General features: G+C 48.6%; 1 protein-coding gene across 1 annotated transcript; it reads left to right on the forward strand.

Moving 5' to 3' along the window:
• Positions 1 to 375: 375 nt before the first annotated feature.
• Pnpla3 (patatin like phospholipase domain containing 3) lies at positions 376 to 16568 on the forward strand. Its single transcript, XM_051189521.1, has 9 exons — positions 376 to 622; positions 3390 to 3622; positions 5094 to 5159; positions 6378 to 6587; positions 7720 to 7780; positions 9897 to 10079; positions 11604 to 11736; positions 15410 to 15514; positions 16388 to 16568. Exons 1-9 carry the CDS (start codon positions 436 to 438, stop codon positions 16476 to 16478), a joined length of 1269 nt encoding a protein of 422 aa, XP_051045478.1. The 5' UTR covers positions 376 to 435; the 3' UTR covers positions 16479 to 16568.
• The last annotated feature ends 2070 nt before the right edge of the window (positions 16569 to 18638 follow it).

The following is an 18638-nucleotide window of genomic DNA, read 5'->3' on the forward strand; positions in this document are numbered from 1 at the left end:
TAGTGTCTGTTTTGAAAAGAGAGAAAATGAGTTGAAGACTTACAGAACGCAAACTGAATAACTACAAAAACAGAAAACCTACATGAAAATAAAGAAAACGATATGTCCTTTTTAGATGGTGGCATCTCCGGTGTAGTAAAGGAGAGAGTGTCACCGGCATGCCATCCAGGACCTGAAACAAAGGGAAAGAGCCACTTCAGTCCAGCAAGCATCCAAGCCAAGGGTTTGGGAAAGCCCACAAGGGCGGAGGCGGGGCAGGAGTCCTGTACGCCTATTGGGCCGTCTTCCGGCTTATTTGCATGGTCCGAGTGGGGCGGGGTCTCGGGTGACATCATCCTAGGAGCCCTTGTGGCTGCTCCTCCCGTAGACTCAGAGCTGCAAACCTGGAACCGAGCTGAGCTGCAGCGCCACCCAGAGCGCCGAGCGCCGAGCGCCATGTACGACCCAGAACGCCGCTGGAGCCTGTCGTTCGCCGGCTGCGGCTTCCTAGGCTTCTACCACATTGGGGCCACGCTGTGTCTGAGTGAGCGCGCCCCGCACCTCCTCCGCGATGCACACACGTTCTTCGGCTGCTCGGCTGGTGCACTGCACGCGGTCACCTTCGTATGCAGTCTCCCTCTCGGTGCGTTCACGGCCACCACCCAGGCCCCGTGTGCAGGGAAGGGCTCTCCACCTGGGGAATCGGTGACACCTTCAAAGCTCCCCGAAAGAACCAGCTCAGACAGCTCCCACCCTTCCCGGTGCCAAGGGGCCTGGCGTGGGATTTCCGAGGGCAGGCGGCAGCGGGCGCGCTGTGCGCTGGAGAGACCTGAGCATCTTCTTCTCCGCCCGGACGCCCTGGTTTGAAATGGTCCCTCCACCTGGGTCCTGCCAGCTGGGCTATCCGGGATCACCAGGGAACAAGGTTCAGGGAGCAACGCAGGGGCGCGGGGTCCTCTGGTCCCTGTCATCAGAGCCACGAAGGGTTTGTCCTGTGTGTCTCTGGCTAATGTACCACGGTGGGTGCCGCCAGGAGGGGCAGAAGGTACCCACACTTGAACACCCTTTGTGGCAGTACAATCCTCTGGTCGCCTTGAGAGTTGGCTGTTGTGGGTGGGGTGCGTGGGTTAGGAAAGTATTTGGAACCCTCCCTAGAGACTGGAATGGATTCTCAGACAGGTCTAGTTCCACTCTATCCTGTCCTCGCTGACCTGGGCCAGCCGCTCCTCCCAGATCAATGTCACTGGCAGTGACATTCTGGGCATTTGAATCTTGGCCTAATTAAACATTTGTCCATGCATGCATCCATGTGCAAGAGAAGGTGAGTTTACTTCTCTCACCCCCTAAACTACTAGGGTGTAATGCCCTTCCCCAGTGTCAGCTGGATGCTTTTGAGATTGTGGGCAGGACCTGGCTAAGTGCCCAGGGGGGAGCTACTGGCACCCAAAGGTCCCCAGACGGCATGATAACGCCCATTATCAACCTTCATTGATCTGGACCTCTTTACTCTTTGCTCAGCTGCCCATAGCCAGCCCGGAGTGACTTTGACAGACACAGGACAGCTCCTGCTGATGAGCAGAGCTCTGCCATTGGATAGGATCAGTGAGCAGACCCTGAGCTGATGGGATTAGTAGACAAGCAGGTCTGGCTGTGTGCCTGCTTGTCTGTCTTCACCAATGAGGGAGAGAGATAGGAGCAAGGGTCAGAGAGTGGCCTCAGGGAAAACTAAACCAGCCCAATGGCCATTGCACACCCTGGGTTTTAGCACTGACCAAAAACATTTCTTACATGGAGGCCTCTGGACCACTGTATGGATGGAAGATTATTGAGACAAGGTTTAAATGCATTGAGCCCATGAAGATGAAGTACACCACTTTTATATAGAGCAGTGTTTCTTCTCATCCTGTGGTTGTGACCCCTTGGGGGATAGAACGACACTTTCACCTATGACCATCAGAAAACACAGATATTTAAACTATAATTCAAAACAGTAACAAAATTACAGTTATGAAGTAGCAACAAAAATAAGTTTATGGTTTGGGGTCACCACAATATAAGGAACTGTATAAAAGGTTCACAGCATTTAAGAAGGTTGAGAACCATTGCTACAGTGGTATCAGTGACTGCACAGAAGACAGGGGCAGCCTGTGACTGTCCTATCAGGTCACAGAGAGGCCAGAGTTATAGGTTATCTCTGGTAGGAACTGCTAAGGTGCATTGCCTAGGGCTTGTGACAGACACAGACCCTTGAGGCATCTGAGTGTTGGCTAGATTTGGCAGAGGGGGTGGTAGGATCTGCCAGTAGTATGTAAGTTCACTCTTAAGCCAGGCACAGCAAGGGGATAGGATTTGTTGGGAGTAAGGGTTAGGGTTGAATCAGACCAGGCCGGGATATGTCTGTCCTTGTGGAGTACAGGATTTGTGTTGCTGGTTGTGGTGCCAGGACAATGCTAGTGCCAGGAGGGCAGATGAATGTACCATGCACCCACTGTGCAATCTGGGAATTCTGGCCTTAGAGGCTTACATGGAGATTAGCCTCTTCAGCAGCCCTTTCTCAGTTGAGCACTTTATAGATGTTATTTTACTCAATACTTTCTGTCTCTAAAAGCAAGTAAATTTTACTGTCCTTGAAAAGGCAGTCTAGGTGCTTGGAGAGATGGCTCAGTGGTTAAGATTGCATACTACTCTTGCAGAGGACCCAAGTTCAGTTCCCAGCACCTACTTGGCAACTTACAGCCACTTGTAACTCTAGGTCCTGGGAATGTGACTCTCTCTTCTGGCCCCTGTGGACTCCTGTATACATGTGGTGCACATAAGGACACATATGTAAATAAATTAATCTTTAAAAAAACTTAAAGGCAATTGGAAGGATAGATGGGTGGCAGAGTGCTTCCCTCAGTAAGGGGTGGGGTTGAGAATGACATTTAGGTCCGGGCCTGCATTATTTCTTTTGTGCCCTCTAACGTTTAGTTCACTTGTGCCAAGGCTGATGTGTTGGTGACTTGTGGCTTTATGGACACATGGGTAGGAGTTCTCACATACACTGGAAGGCCACTGGGAGGCCTAGCTCAGTACTGTCCATGAAATACACACCACACTCATTTAGGCCATTTTGTATTTCTTAGTTGCTCCATTGAATAAAGTCAGACAGGATGGAATTGATTTTTTTTTTTTTTTGGAGCCATACCCAGAATATTATCACTTTGTAATAACTGTAAACCACTATTAAAGAGATAATGTCACCTAGTAAACCTTTGAAAAAAGCCTCCTGGAATGTGCTCAGTCATGACCAAAAATGCAAGGTATGTTTTATGGTGTCTTACTTGGGACCAGCCACGGTTCAGGAGTTCTCTGTGGTTTCTGGTCTCCAGTGTGGAACCCTGTTCTGTGGGTTTGTCTTCCATCCACAGATCAGATCATGAAGATCCTCATGGACCTTGTGCGGAAAGCCAGGAGCCGCAACATTGGCTCCCTCCATCCGTTCTTCAACCTTAACAAGTGCATCCGAGATGGGCTCCAGGAGACCCTCCCAGACAATGTCCACCAGGTCATTTCCGGCCGAGTTTACATCTCGCTCACCAGGGTGTCGGATGGGGAGAACGTGCTGGTGTCTGATTTCCATTCCAAAGATGAAGTGGTGGACGTAAGTCCTTTGCCTTTCTGGGTGTGGTCAAGTAAAACAGCGGTATAGTGTCATTGTCTCACTGGACTGGGGCCATATGAGCACTGTACATCAGTGACTTGGTCTGTAGCACCTGGAAGTCCCTCTATGTCAGGTCTCTTTAATTCTCTTAATTTTTCCAGTCCTGGGAATGGAAGATAGGTGTAGGTAGGTTTTCCTCTCCCTCCAGCCAGCTCCCAAATAACCACACAGAGACTTCTTATTAATTATAAAAGCTTGGCCAATAGCTTAAGCTTGTTTCTAGCTAGCTTTTATAACTTAAATTAACCCATTTCTACTAATCTATATGCTGTTGCATGGCTTATGGCTTGTTGCCTCTTCTCCCACATGTTCTGCTTCCTCTTTGGCTGGCTGGCAACTCTCCAAGTCTCTGCCTTCTTCTTCCCAGTGTCCTCTCTGTCCCAAAAATCCTGCCTAGCTACTGTCTAATCATCTTTTTATAAAACCAACTAGAGTGACAAATCTTCACAGTGTATAAAAAGATTCTCCCACAACAGATAGGCCCTTAAACATACCAGGCAAACACTCTACTGTGCAGCTGCACCCTTACAAAAGTTACTCTTCTTTCTTCAAGACCCAGAGAACTGGTCCTATGTGTGCCCCACACCCCAACCTATGCATGTTATGCAGTGAGTCTGATTTTTGTTTTGTTTTTGTTTCTTATTTGCCTCTAGTCTCAAGATCTAGCATGGAAAAGATAATTGACCATATCAAAATCTCATTTTGGAGCCAGGTTGTGGTGGCTCATGCCTTTAATACCAGAACTCAGGAGGCAGAGACAGGCAGATCTTTGTGACTTTGAGGTCAGCCTGGTCTAAAGAGCAAGTTCCAGGACAGGCTCCAAAGCTACAGAGAAACCCTGTCTTGAAAAACCAAAAAAGAGGGGGGAATTGCCATTTTGGGCCACATAGGCTTTTTATAGTTTTTAAATGAATAACGTGTTTGATTGAATGTGAGTTCCTGTGAGGCTGCACATGTGGCCAGCAGCCCTTCATGCAATCCAGTTCTCTACTTGAATTTCTAGTACCTTCTAAATTGCCAACAGCTATCTGTTCTCAGTGAACAGTGTGCTGTCCAGCACAGTGATTCTCAAAGTGTGGTCTGCAGGACCGCTGGGTTTCTAACCGGTTGTAGGAGGACCCTGAGCTCTTGTAGCTCCTGGGCAAGATGCATGGTTTCATCCCCTTATGTCACCAAGTCAGCCTGGGGGGCAAGGACAGAAAATTGAAGTGTGCAGGCAAATGGTTAAGAAGCCAGTATTGCTGATAAGACCCAAGGGCTTCAAATATAAGTATGAGTGTCATTCACCAAGGTGTTAAAAAGCCTATTGTGTGCAGAGAGCCTTTCACCTATGCTGCTCATTTGGGGGAAGAATAGAGGGGCACAGGGAAGTGCCGCACCTTGTGACAGTCAAGCCCCTTTGTCCTCACAGGCCCTGGTGTGTTCCTGCTTCATTCCTTTCTTCTCTGGCCTAATCCCTCCTTCTTTCAGAGGTGAGGTAAGTATACATGTGGGGGGGGGGGAGTGCAGCTGAGCATTTGAGGCCCTCTTTGTAGTGACCTGGGCTCCCATGGCTGTACCAAACTACAGAGCTGGGATCTTCAGCCTTGAGGACACAGGCATTCCCATAGGACTGATCCACAGACTCACACTCCCAGGAGTGTCTTCCACCTCCCTGACTGCTGTCTGTTGGATGCATTGGCCTGGCTCCTTTAATCTGCTCTTGAGCACCCTGGGGATGAGCCTGGTGGCCTAATTAAAGTGTAAGATGCTTAGGAATTAAATTACTCTTGTAAGGTAGTTGGTTTTCAGGGGAAATATAGGCTAGCTGTGTATTTCATTTTCTTAATCTTTTAGATAGGGCCTTACTATGTAACTTAGGCTAGAATCCTCCTAAGTACTGGGACTAAAAGCCAAATGCCATCACACCCAACAGTGGAACAAACTAATTTTTGTTTTGTTTTGTTTGAGTATATGTATATGTACCTTTGTATATGTGTGTCCTTTGTGGGCATAGCCCAGGTCTGGGTTACTAGGGACCCTAGCCATTAAACATATCTTGGATCTTGATATTGGTCCCTAGTCTTCTTGTGACATAATATAGGCATATGATCTTTCCAGAACTGAGTGGAAGGGACCCAGGAGCATCTCATTGATGACCCTACCTTCCTAGAATGCTTTTACTCAGGAAGGAGGGGCGGGAGTTCAAGGCCAGTCTTAGCTACATAAGACTCTGTCATAAACATGAGGACTTGCACATGTAATCTCAGCTATCAGGAGGCTGAGGCAGGAGGAGCATGAGTTTAGGCTAACCCCCTCTCTCCCAAAGGAAAGTGTTAATGGGGAAAGAGGCTCAATTAAATGCCTTGTCCTAGATCTCCCAAGCAGCAAAGGGAGTCTCCTTTGGGGTGGGGTTCATATCACACTCCATTCCCAGGAAATATAGCACCCCTAGTTTATGCACACCATAGGGACTCCTCTATGGGTGTCCACCTGGCCTCTGTGGGTGTTCAACTGGCCTTAAGACTTAACAAGCACATCGTGGAGTGAACTCTCATTTCTGTATGTCTGGCACTTTTTCATGATGGGCATCCTATGCAACAGTACGCAGCAACCTTAAACCCCAGAAAGAAGCCAGTGGAAGAGTGGTTCCCAGGCCACCATCTTGACTGCAGTGTCTCAGAAAACAGTATCATCCCTTTCCTCTTCCTTACAGCGGTACGTGGATGGAGGAGTGAGTGACAATGTCCCCCTGCTGGATGCCAAAACCACCATCACAGTGTCCCCTTTCTATGGCGAGCATGACATTTGCCCCAAAGTCAAGTCCACCAACTTCTTCCAGGTGAATGTCACCAACCTCAGTCTCCGCCTCTGTACCAGGAACCTCTACCTTCTGACCAGAGCGCTCTTTCCACCAGATGTGAAGGTGAGTGGGATACTAGGGTGCTACTCTCTGCCTCCCAGGTAGCTGGGGACCTCTGTTAGTCCCTCCATGAGTGAACAGGACTAGATTGTGCCATGATGGTGACTCAGAAAAGTTGCTGTGCTAGAGCTGGTTGGTCATCCCTCTGACCACAGGCTCCACTGGGGATCACATGGATTGACCTAGAGTTCAGACTCCACTTCCAGGAATTGGGATCCAACAAGTCAGGGGTCCGGGATGGTGTCTTAGTTTCTTTTCTTGTGATAAAAAGCTCTGTGACAAGAGCAAGTTTTCTGAAAAGATCTATTCGGGGAAGTCAAGTGGCAGGAACTTAAAGCGGTTGCTCACATCGAGTCCACGATCAGGAAGCAGGGGTATGAATATGTGCTGCCATCCAGCTCCCTCTCCCCACTTACAAAACAGAGGTTGTCAGCCTAGGGAGCGGTGCCATCCACAGTGGGCAGGGCTTCCTACCCCAATTGACTGACACCAGCAGATAAAACTGCCACAGGCATGCTCAGAGGCCCATTTCCTAGGTGACTCTAGATTCTGTAAAGTTGACAATTGGCACTACCTACAGTAAGTTAAGTGGGGTGCTACATACCTGCATTCTAGAACCAAGGAGGCTGAGGCAGGAGGTTGGAAACCTTGGGATCAGTCTGGGCTACCTAAAAAAAAAAGAGGGTTAGGGAGATGGCTTAGTGATTAAGAGCACTGGCTTCTCTTCTAAAGGTCCTGAGTTCAATTCCCAACAACCACATGACAGCTCACAACTGTCTATAATGGGATCTGATGTCCTCTTCTGGCATGCAGGCATACAAGCAGACAGGGCAATCATACATAAAATACATAAATAGCTTCATGTACCCACATTGCTCTCCAAGCATGATGTTCAGTCATGATTGTCCAGAGACAGTTAAGGTGGAAGCACCATATTGGCTAGAGTGATGACTTAGCCCCAGATCATCCTGCCTGGAACACAGCTCCTGCTGGCAGTCTCTGTGGAGAGGACATTGGAGCTGAGATCAGGGGAAGCACAGAGTCTCTCAGGGCCCTCCAAGCCTTGGATGTCCTTGATCCTCAGAGGACATGGCAGTCATGGTCCCTGTGGTTCACCTGCCTGATTTGCTCACAGGTAATGGGAGAGCTGTGCTTTCAAGGGTACCTGGACGCCTTCCGGTTCCTGACAGAGAACGGTAGGTCCTGGCTGGGGCTGTCTGCAGAGTCCCTTGGTTCTGTCACCCATCCTCATGGCCTTACCCACAGTCTCCCTCTGCCCACTTTTCTCTCAGCACTAGGGAACCTTTGCCCATTTTAGAGATGGGATGCAGGCTAGCGAGGAGAGGCCAGCAGAGCAGGGGCAACCGTCCTGAGGCAGAGCTGGGATTTGAACCTAGACAGCCTGACACCACCTCTGCAGGCAGCTTATTTCTTTCCCTTTGAGCTCTTTTGTGAGCCTTTAGCATAATGGGCTCAGGTTTGAGAGAGTTTGGGAGCAGTTTCTAGATGAGGCTATCAGGATGTGGTTCCCAGCCCATTGTGGGTCCCACCCACTGGGTGAGTCTTCTTCCTAGCAGATACCTGTTTTTGAGTCATCCAAGGTGACCATGCTGGACATGTGTATATGTGGTCACACAGTGGAATGACATTTTTCACATTGTGATTATCTTAGTTTATACAAATACATCCCATGCTCACATAGTGAGGAAAGCTGGTCCTTCTTAAAAAACATGTCCCTGTCATAAGCTGCACCTGCCATCTCAGCTACTCAGGAGGCTGAGGCAGGATTACAGTTCATGGCCTACCCTGGTTGCCAAATGAGTTCGAGGTCAGCCTGAGCCACCTAGTGAGACTGTCTTGAGAAGTTTTTTTTTTTTTTTTTTTTTTTTTTCTTTCTTTTTAAGAAAGAAAAAGGCCTGGGCTATAGCTCAATGCCAGTGTGCTTATTGGGCATATAGAAGGCATTGGGTTCAGTCCCCAAGCCCATCAGAAAAAGAAAGGAAGAGAAGGAAATGGGGAAGGAAAACAAGAGGGCTGGTAGAACATTTGCCCAGCATGTGAGGGTTTGAAGCACATCTGTGGAGACAGAGGAGATGGCGCTTTTGTAAGGACAGATGTGTGTTCAGCCACTCAGAAGGCCACAAGGCCATAGCAAGGAGCCTCCGTGGCCTTATGAAGAGGTGGGAAGGGCATGTGGAAGGGCAGTGGTGAACCAATGGGGAGATCTAGGCTTCAGGCTGACTCTTGAGGAATCCTCAAGGTCTGAACAAGGATGTCCTGGAGGATGGGGGCCCTGGATGAATAGGAGAGCTAGGGAGTAGGAGGCAAGGCCTATGGGCCCGGAGATGGTGAATGAAAGTCCATGTGGCCCTAGTGGCACAGGGTGGGGACACTGAAAGATGGACAAAGAGGGCACAGGAAGAGTGACATTGAACTTGGGAGGAGTTTGGATCTGCAGCAACAAGGAGCCACCAAGGGCTCCTAAAGCAAGAGTGAGTGTGGCAAATCAGAGGAGAGCAGCAGGACAGTGAGGGAAACCCATGCCCAGCACTACCAGCAAGCACGCAGCACACATGCATGCCTGCTGGCGGTGTTGGCTACTTTATCCAGAATGCTACTTCATCTTGGGTAGGAGGACATTGATGTTTCCAACTTCAAGATGTTGCTTCTTAGGCTGTTGGCACAGGGATTAGGAGGCTGAGGCAGGCAGAGTTCAATGACAAGGCCAGCCTGAGCTACATAGTGAAACCTTGACTTAAAAGAAAGAAAGAAAAAGCATGAGAGAGGAAGAAAGACAGAGCATGATTTGAGAAGGCTGTGCCAGCCTCTCAGTACTTGGAAGCCATGTGGTAGAAGGGTGTCATCTTGGACACAAGACCCAGCTTAGCCAAGGAATGGCTGTGTGACTTTGAATGATTCTCTGTGCTTGTGATTCCTCAGCTGACAAGTGGCACTGATAATTCTGGTGGCTGTTGAGTGGCCACTGTGCTGTCATTCTGGGCCTGGAATTTGTGCTTAGCCTGTGGGAGAAGAGTTATTTGTTCATTGTAGTGTTTGACTTTGAAGCAGAGAGAATTGCACATAGCCAGAGAGCGAGCAAGTGAGCCAGTGAGTGAGCAGGAACTACACTCCTATCTGCCCGGCTGCTAGTTTTCATATGTCCACCTTAACCCATGCCCTGTGTGGGATTATAGCAGGCATGAAGTTGCTGTGTTGGCTCAACCTCCCCTGCCATCTGGGGCTAAGTGTGGCTGGGCAGATGACAACCGTCTCCCATCTTTGCCCTCATGGGTATATCCATGTTTTTTGTAGGCATCTGTAATGGGCCACAGCCCAACCTGAGTCTGTCCTCAGAGGAGATGGAACCAGAAGCCACGCCTCTCTGTCTGGAAAACAGCAGTCTTATAGGGGACAAGCTACCAGCCAGCCTGTGCCTTACAGCTGTGCCCTGGGATGAAAGCATCCAGAAGACCCTGTCCCCCAAGCTCAGCACAGGTACTACTATACTGGGGTGGGATGAGACCAGGGCATGCCAGTTGATATAAGCAACTGGACTGCTTGCTGTGTGTGAGGCGAAAAGGTGTCACTTCTCCAGCAAGAAGCCTCTGGGGTTATGGGAACAGACCACAAGGACATCTCCAACTATTGTACAAGCTGGCCACTGCCACCCATCCCTGTACCTGGAGGTCATGACCAAGAGGAATGCTGATCCAGTTGAGCCTAGGTTAGTCACACAGGCTCCAGCAGAGCAGCCAGGCCTGGGCTCACCCTGCCAGGCTGCCTCCATACTGGCTCCAGCTCTGATTCCGGCCATGGATATGAGGGAGGACCTGGGGTCCAGTCTCTGTCTCCCAACTCTTCAGAACAACTTTGGAGTTACTGTTATCCACTTGTCCACCTGTCTATCCTTAGCTCTCTCATTTGCCAGTCAGTTTTATACTTCCATGTGATATATTTTATGCCATTGGCTGCTGAATGGACAATGACATGTTATAAATGTTTATGTCCCATCAAAATTCCTGTGCTGACAGCCTAATGTGGTGTTGTCCTTAGGAGGTGAAGACAGGAAGATCAGGAGTTCAAGGCAAGCCTTGACTACATAGTGAGTTCTGAGTCAGCCTGGACCACATGAGATGCTATCTCAAGAACAAAAATGATTCTCATAGAGGAATCCAGATTACCAAGGAGAAGGTGTTGGGAGGCAAGCACTGGGACAACTCCTGAGGGCAGGGCCTTCCACATGAGATTGGGGCTGGAACGAGGGCCAATAAATATCTTCTAGTCCTTCAGCCTGCAGAGGTGCTGTCTATGACCTCACTGGATAGCAGTGTCTGCTGGTGCCTTAACACTTGGCCTTTCAGCATCTAAATCTGTGAAGAGTCAGTAGTTGTTGTTTATAGAAGTTGCCGGGTAACTGTAGCCTGACGGTGATCTGATCTGCCAAGCCAGATAGACTAGTCCACAAACAGCTTCCAACCAGGCCCAGGAGAGACATGAATGGAACCCAGTGTCTGCCCTCCAGGCAGTAGCTGTTCAGTGGGAGGTGTCAGGAGGTCATCAGGGGGATAAAAGGTAAAGCCACAGGAAGAAAGAACTGCTGAGGGGTAGAGTTCAGTCAAGGGTGGCTGGAAAGCTATGTGCACCTCATCTGGAAACATGAGAAAGCCATAGGTCTAAACAATGCCAGCAAAGGGAGGTGGGGGTGGGACTCTCTTCCATTTGCTCTTTTCTCTGTGTAGTCCACACTGGCCTCAAACTTGAAATCCTCCCACTTCAGCTTCCCATGTGCTGGGAATAGAAGCCTGAACAACCAATCTTGGCTAGAGTTTGACCTCTGCGTCACCCTTGTGTGAGAGAGACAGCTCATAAACCCCAGTGTGTTCCATCTGGGCTGCTGCCAGCCCTTTGGCTCCAAACCACCTCTATTTCAAAGCTGGTCTGATTCCCACTGGACAGGGGCTTGAATTCTAGTATTCTCAGGAGCCATACAGATACCTGGTTCCAAATTGCTGTTCTCAGTTCTGAGTGAAGCCATTAAGGACAGGGATGGCTACCTGAGCAAAGTCTGCAACCTCCTGCCCATCAGGATCATGTCGTACATCATGCTGCCCTGCACTCTGCCCGTGGAGCTGGCCATCGCTGCGGTCCACAGGTGAGCATTAGGGAACGGTGTGACAGTTCAGTGAGCTGATAATGGCTGCACCCCAGGCTGGCTTATGTGTCACAAGATGGAAACCCTGGGAGAGACCCCCTTCCTTCAGCCAACGGTATCTGCAACCTGGTATAAGCTCTGAGGCCATCTGGAGACTCGCAGAGCTTAACTAACCCCCTAGTCTAGCCATTCATGATCCCCTGGAGAAACTGAGGCAGGGAGAGGTAGAGGCCACAACTCTGTGGCCACTGAGCTGGTGAGTAGGAAGGGCAGGCCTAGAAGCTAGTCCTTGCTTGTCCCTTGGGTCTGTCTTTAGAATCACAAGCACAAAGTACTGGGGTGAGAGGTCCATTCCCTCTAGCCATGGTTGGATGGGGGTGAGTCAGAGTCAGTAGTTATGAGACAGAAGTGAGGTAGTCCTCAAAATTTGGAATGGGGCTCCTACTCAAACAGCAGTGAGGCAGCAGCTCAGCTCAGTCTTCAGACTGTGATGGCTAACCACCTGGCTGCACCCCCTCCACTGCTGTGTGGCCCTGGACTAATGTACATACCTTTCTGTGCTTCTGCTTACCTTTGAAGAAATAAAACGAGATGAGACTGCCTGGGGCAGAGGATGACCAGGAGGCCCAGTGGGGTCCTGTGTGTGGTGTGTGCTCACATGTCCAGCTAGCAGCAGTGACTTGTTTTCAGGTTGATATCCCTTACCCAAGATGCTCAGGAACAAAGTGTTTGAGTTTGGGTTTGGGTTTGTTGTTGTTGCTTTGGAATTCTGGGTATTTTCATGGGCTTACCAGTTAAGCAAGTTTAAGCAGGTAAGAAAAGAAAAGCAGGAATGTTTTGAGCCCCATGCCAATGCTCAGAATGTTACAGATTCTGATATTGGGTACAGTGGTAAACATTTGTAGTCCTAACACTCTGACCGGAGGAGAAGATCAGGAGTTCAGAACCACCCTGGCCACAGAATTGTTAAACCTAGCTTGGGTTACATATAGAGACCCTGTCTCAAAAACAGAATGTAGCTGGGCACGTAGCTCAGTGGTATTGTGGATAGTTAGCATCCCCAATCCCAGTACCATGAGGAAGGAGGAGAGAGGGAAGAAGGAGGAGAAAGGGAGGGAGGGTGGGGAGGAGAGTTGGGGAGAGAGAGGTATCATGTGGAGGTTCTAGCTGTGCCGTTTTCCTTGGCCCTTGCCTGGTGTCCTTGTCTTGTCTCATCTGGACTGGTGCCCCAGGGACACCACACAGCCCTGACCTTCCATTTCTAGGTATCTGTCTGTCTGTCTGACTCTGTCTCTGTCTCTGTCTCTCTCTCTCTCTCTATATATATATATATATATATATATATATATATATATATATATATATATATATATATATATATTTTTTTTTTTTTTTCCCCAGAGTTTCTCTGTGTAACAGCCCTGGCTGTCCTGGAACTAGCTTTGTAGACCCTGCCTCTGTCTCCTGAGTGCTGGGGTCAAAGGTGTGTGCCACTGTGGCCCAGCTGGGCCCTGTCTCTTTTTCTTGGCCTTCTCACCTGTTTTGCTGAAGCAAATCCTTACAAAGTCCCTAAGGAAACAGTGTTCTGCTGGCCCCCCGGGGCTTCACCCTGCATCTGACTGCTGAGCAGCTGCTCAAAGGCCTGCAGTCACAAAGGCTGTCCTCTGAGACCCAGCCAGGCTTTCATGGGATTGCTCATGCAGAATCCACTTCCACTTTGTTCTCCTCTGTGGCTGAGTGGCTTTTGGTCTTTCTGCTCCTCTTTGGCTAGTCTTTCATTCCACGGACTGTCACTTTCTCAGGCAAAGCCTGTCTCTACTGTGGTTTGAGGACTCAACCATTTGTAAGTATGTCTGTAATTCCTTCTTTTCTGTGGCCATCTCTCCCCTTTTCCTGGGGCACTTTTGAGAGCTTTGCCTCTGGATTGGATTCTGGCCTCTGGAACTTTCTTTTCTACATTTTTCAGATCTTTGACTTTTTGCCTCCAATCTGAAGTTTTCCCAAATTTACCTTCCATTCTGAGTTATTTTTGTTTGTTTTGGTTTTGGTTTTTTTTGAGACAGTGTTTCTCTTTGTAGCTTGGCTGTCCTGCAACTCAGAGATCCACCTGCTTCTGCCTCCCAAAGTACTGGGATTAAAGGTTTGTCACCATTGCCTAGTATTTGCTCTGGTTTTAACATTAGTAGCATAAATGAACTTCTAAACTTTGGCTGGCCCTTTCTTCCTGTTCTTTTATGTGAGTATTCTTTTCTTGGTGTTGGTGTATATGTGTGTGTTGGGAGAGAGTGTGGAAGGGCATGTCTGTGTCTGTGTAAGTAGGAGTGTATGTGGGGGTTGGGGCATCTTTATGTTGGGAATATTTTTACATTTATTTATTGTCTTATGCATTGAGTGTGTGTGTGTGTGTGTGTGTGTGTGTGTGTGCGCGTGTGTGCATTTATTTTGTGAGAGCACTCATGAGGGCTATAGCCTATGAGTGCAGGTCAGAGAATAACTTTCCTAAGTTGATTCTCTCCTTCCATTGTGTGGGTCCTGGAAATCAAACTCAAGGTGTCAGACATGGCCAAAACAATTTTTCTGCCCCATGTGTATGTACTTCTGAGCCATAATTTTAATTCCACAGCCCAAGATGGCCTGGAAGTTACTGGAACTCAAGTCAACCCTCCTGCCTCTCATGAGCATGCAGGTGTCAGGCATGAGTCACCACTCTGCGCCCCCAGCCCACTTGCATTCTTATTTATGGTTACCAGCACAGCTTCCAGGCAGTGACTAATGCTGATCCTACCCACTGCTGCAAGAGAAGGAGGCAGGTCTCCCTGGACAGCTACCTCCCTGTCCTTCCTGCAGGCTTGGCTATGCTGCCAAGTTGTACAGTTTTACGTTTTGGCTGAGGCTACTGAATCTTTTAGCAGGGTCAGCTACTCACAATTGCAGCCCAGTTGCTTAGGAAGCTAAAAAGCCCAGAGGTTGAGGCCAGCCTGGCAAGAGAATGAGACCCTGTGTGAAAAGAAAAATAAATGTAACCCAGGCCTGCCTCTCTGCTTCTTCTCTGTCTGCTCCCTTGGAAACCTGTCACTTGTGTAGGTCTGCTCACACACCGCTGGATAGGACATACAACAAGCTAGAGTCTCGTGCACATGCCCTGCATTTCCATTTTAGCATACTGCACCAGCCTACTTCTAATTTCTCCATCAAAATCCCTGGCAGCTTTACTGAACCAGTGTTCCCCTATGGAGTCAGCCTCCTGCTCCAGGCTGCCTCTTGCCAGAGTCTACAAATCTGTTTGGCCCCTGTGGTACCACCATTAGGTTCACAGTGGCCTCCATGGAGAGCCTAGGCCTCAAGCTGCACTTGCCATCAACCCCTGAGACTGACCCCATTGAGCTAAGGCCTTTCCCATTCACCCCCATGAGGTTTTATGGAACCCTGAGTGGCCTGGTTTGCTTTAAGGATTTTAGAAGGTTCACTGTTGTGAGGACAGCCCATGTCTGCCTTAGGGAACTTACAGATTGGTGTTAGAAATGACACTGAATGAAGGCTACTACTGGGAGATATCTGCTTTTTATCGACTTTTCTCCTGATTTATCTTCAGGTAGATACAGTGAACCCATGTGTGTGTGTGATATGTGTGCATGTGTGTTTCTATGTGTGTTTCTTGGCTTCTTTCCTGCAGGTTGGTGATATGGCTCCCTGACATCCCTGATGATATCCAATGGCTACAGTGGGCAACATCCCAAGTTTATGCCCGAATGACAATGTGTCTGCTCCCCTCTACCAGGTAAATAATTTGGCCCAGGGTATGTGGGCCATGTGGGCATCTCTGTTGTTCCCAGAACTTGGGTCATGACAGCCCTAACAAGCCAGGCTCAGCCACCTGTCCACAACAGGGCAATCAAAGTAACAATGAAAAGCAGAGAAAAGAGACAGACATATCCACAAATAGAAAGGTTCGGGGACACCCCCTCCCAGTTAACCTTTGGGGGTACTGACGGAGACTAACTTTAAATAGAAGTATGCTAAGCAGTCCTAGTCATAGTGTGGTCCTGCCCACTGTTTTCTGGGATCCAGGATCTCCAAGATACTTGCCATCTCTCCTCAGCATGAGACTACTAGGGAAATCCCAATTCCTTGACCTCCATTGTTTCAAAGATCAGAGAGCCTAAGGGAGGGGCACAGCTGTTTCTTCAGAATGCTTTCTCTCCTGCCAGAACCACAAGGTTTGTGCTCGTCACATGTTACATTCTAGGAACATCTAACTCAGTGTCAAGCCAGTGACAAGGAGTTTGCCCTTTTGTTCAGGGTGCATCCTGAGGAAGGCCCTGAGTCCACCAGATACCCCAGGACATCTGCTGCCCTGGGGATCCTTCACCTGGGCTGTGAAGGGAGAGTAATGACAGGATAGAGACAAAAGAGGAGGAGCTGTGGGCTGGGACAGAGGAGATCAGGGTACTGAGCAGCATTGGTGTGCCTGTGGACAGGAACCCTGGGCAGCCTGGAAGGGGGCAGTCCCAGTGATTTCTGGGAAGTGGGTCCAGAAGGGGGTAGGGCACCTTGATGGTACAGCGTGCTCCCGTGGAGGAAGCCTACATTCCTATGAGGACCTGGGAGCCTTGGGAAGGCCTTCCAACCTGGCTCCCTTCTTTCTATTCAGATCCCGAGCACACAAGAGTGACCACCAAGCACCCAAGAGTGAACATCACTCGTTGCTACACAAACCCCAGTGTGGTGCTGCTGGCTTGTAAACTGCTGGTCTCCCTGCTTCCTGTGAACTTGGACATGATCCATGTGGATGGTCCAGTGGGGGCCAAAGCTGAGGCTACCCTGCCTTCCGCCCCAAGCCCAGCTTGACCTTCAGCTGGTGCAAATGTGTGAATGGTGGGTGGGCAGGGGTGCTATAGTCTGTTTTGCAGTGGGAAGGGTTCTGTTAACTTTTGGTGGCATCTAGGAAATTACTGCCCAGGAGCTGAGCCTCCTGTCTCTGCAGCTGCCCCTGGATACTGTGGTGACCTCATGCCTGTGGCCCCAGGATCACAGGTTCTGGGCTAAACTGGTGGTTTATAAAAACCAAAGACAAGGATTTCACCTTTAGAAAGTTGTTTGGTCTGGGTGAAGCCTAGTGCTTGAGAGCTAACCCAGAGAGGAGGTGCCACTGTCTCTCAGCCTGTGAGTGGTTGGGGATGCCAAGGGTAGCAGTGTTTGGAAACAGGAATCGATCTCATAGGGAAAATTGTTGGGGAAGTGTGATGAGATGGGGTGTGGCTGTCCCTGAGAAGAGCCTGCCAGCCGAGGGTAATACAAGACAACTTACTACTCAAGGACACCATTGGTTCTTACTAAAATAGTTTATAAAGAATTTTATATAAACACACCAGAGAATGCATAGTGAGCTACCTGTATGATATTTGAGTTGTGAATAGATTTAACCTTAAAATAAAATCTCTTGTATGTGGGGGCAAAACAACACAGTTAGGAAGCACAATGGACTTCTGCCTCTTCACCCTCAGCTTGAACCTGGCTTGTTTTCTCCACTGTCTCCAAATCTTTGTACTGTCATCAACCGTCACTGCCTCTCTCTGTCCCCTTCTTCTCCACTGGCCTTAATGGGGATAAGCATCTACTTTCTTAGGCGTATATCTACAGCTGCAGGGGTGACATGTGTCTCCTGAAATTTACACATGAGATTAGAACACAAAGAAAAGCTCAAAATAAGGACCTGCTGTTACATCTGAGCACTGGTGGTGAGGTACATTTTCCTGTGTCTGAGTCTCCTAGAGTCCTACTGAACTCGCAGTTCACACAGCACTTCAGGAGGAATCATCACACCCTAGTGCACACAATCTCAGCAGGGTTGATCCTGATTGGATAGGAGACCACTCTGGGGGAGAGAATATGGCTCCAGAGATAAAACTTCTCAGCTACACAGAAGACTGTCTCGTGGAAAGAAAACAAACCAGGAGAGAGAGAGAGAGAGAGAGAGAGAGAGAGAGAGAGAGAGAGAGAGAGAGAGAATGATTCAATTGATAGAGTGCTTGAACAGCATGCATAAAGCCTTGAATTCAGTCTCAGCATCACATAAACTGTGGTGTGACTGGCAAACATAAATCCCAGCACTCAAGCTGTAGAGCAAGAGGATCAGAAGTCCAGGGTCATCCTTGGCTAAATGAGACTCTGTCTCAAAAAGGCAAAAACAAACAAAAAGTGGTAGAAGCTTCTTTTTTGTTCTTGTTGTTGTTGTTTGTTTGTTTGTTTGTTTTGGGACAGGGTTTCTCTATGGCTTTGGAGCCTGTCCTGGAACTCGCACTGTAGATCAGGCTGGCATTGAACTCACAGACTTCGAGTGCTGGGATAAAGGCATGTGCCACCACCACCCAGATGTTTTGAGCTGCCCATTTCTGGAAGTTTCTCATCAGTAGAGAATATCAAATAAAATTTCTGCTGGTTCAGAGCCCTAAGCTGTCAGGAACACCGGTAGTGGAAAAGTTACCATCGGGGAGCAAGGTCTTGACCTGCTAAGCATGTAGTAAAGCTGGTTCACTTATTTAAAAAAAAAAAAAAAAAAGTGTGTGTGTGTATCTATTTAGGTATGTCCTCAGAAGGATTGAATGGATACACCAAAAATACCCACAACTGCTAAGGGAAAAGGATGTATAATAAATGTGAAAAGAAAACAATAAACATGATTTTTAAAACACACTTTCAGTCTCTTTTGCCTCTCTCTTCTTACAGTCAAAAGGGCTTATGGTACAGCTTTCTCTTTAGGTGTATCCTCTCCCCTAGGCCTGCATGCTAGATGTCCTCCACATTGCAGAATAAATGACTGGGTTGTTGCTATATAATCCAGGCTGGTCTGGAACTATGCAGCGCAGGCTCACCTGGAACTCTCCATTCTCCTGCTATAGACT

The sequence above is a fragment of the Phodopus roborovskii genome, unplaced genomic scaffold, assembly GCF_943737965.1.
Source record: "Phodopus roborovskii unplaced genomic scaffold, PHOROB, whole genome shotgun sequence".
NCBI lineage: Eukaryota > Metazoa > Chordata > Mammalia > Rodentia > Cricetidae > Phodopus > Phodopus roborovskii.

What these genes read in the sequence shown, in the direction of transcription:
- Pnpla3 (XM_051189521.1), top strand. Translation starts at nt 436, where the DNA reads ATGTACGACCCAGAACGCCGCTGGAGCCTGTCGTTCGCCGGCTGCGGC. An exon ending in CCAAAGATGAAGTGGTGGAC is followed by an intron (nt 3,623 to 5,093) that starts GTAAGTCCTTTG and finishes TTGTCCTCACAG; the next exon opens with GCCCTGGTGTGTTCCTGCTT. An exon ending in TGTCTGCTCCCCTCTACCAG is followed by an intron (nt 15,515 to 16,387) that starts GTAAATAATTTG and finishes CTTTCTATTCAG; the next exon opens with ATCCCGAGCACACAAGAGTG.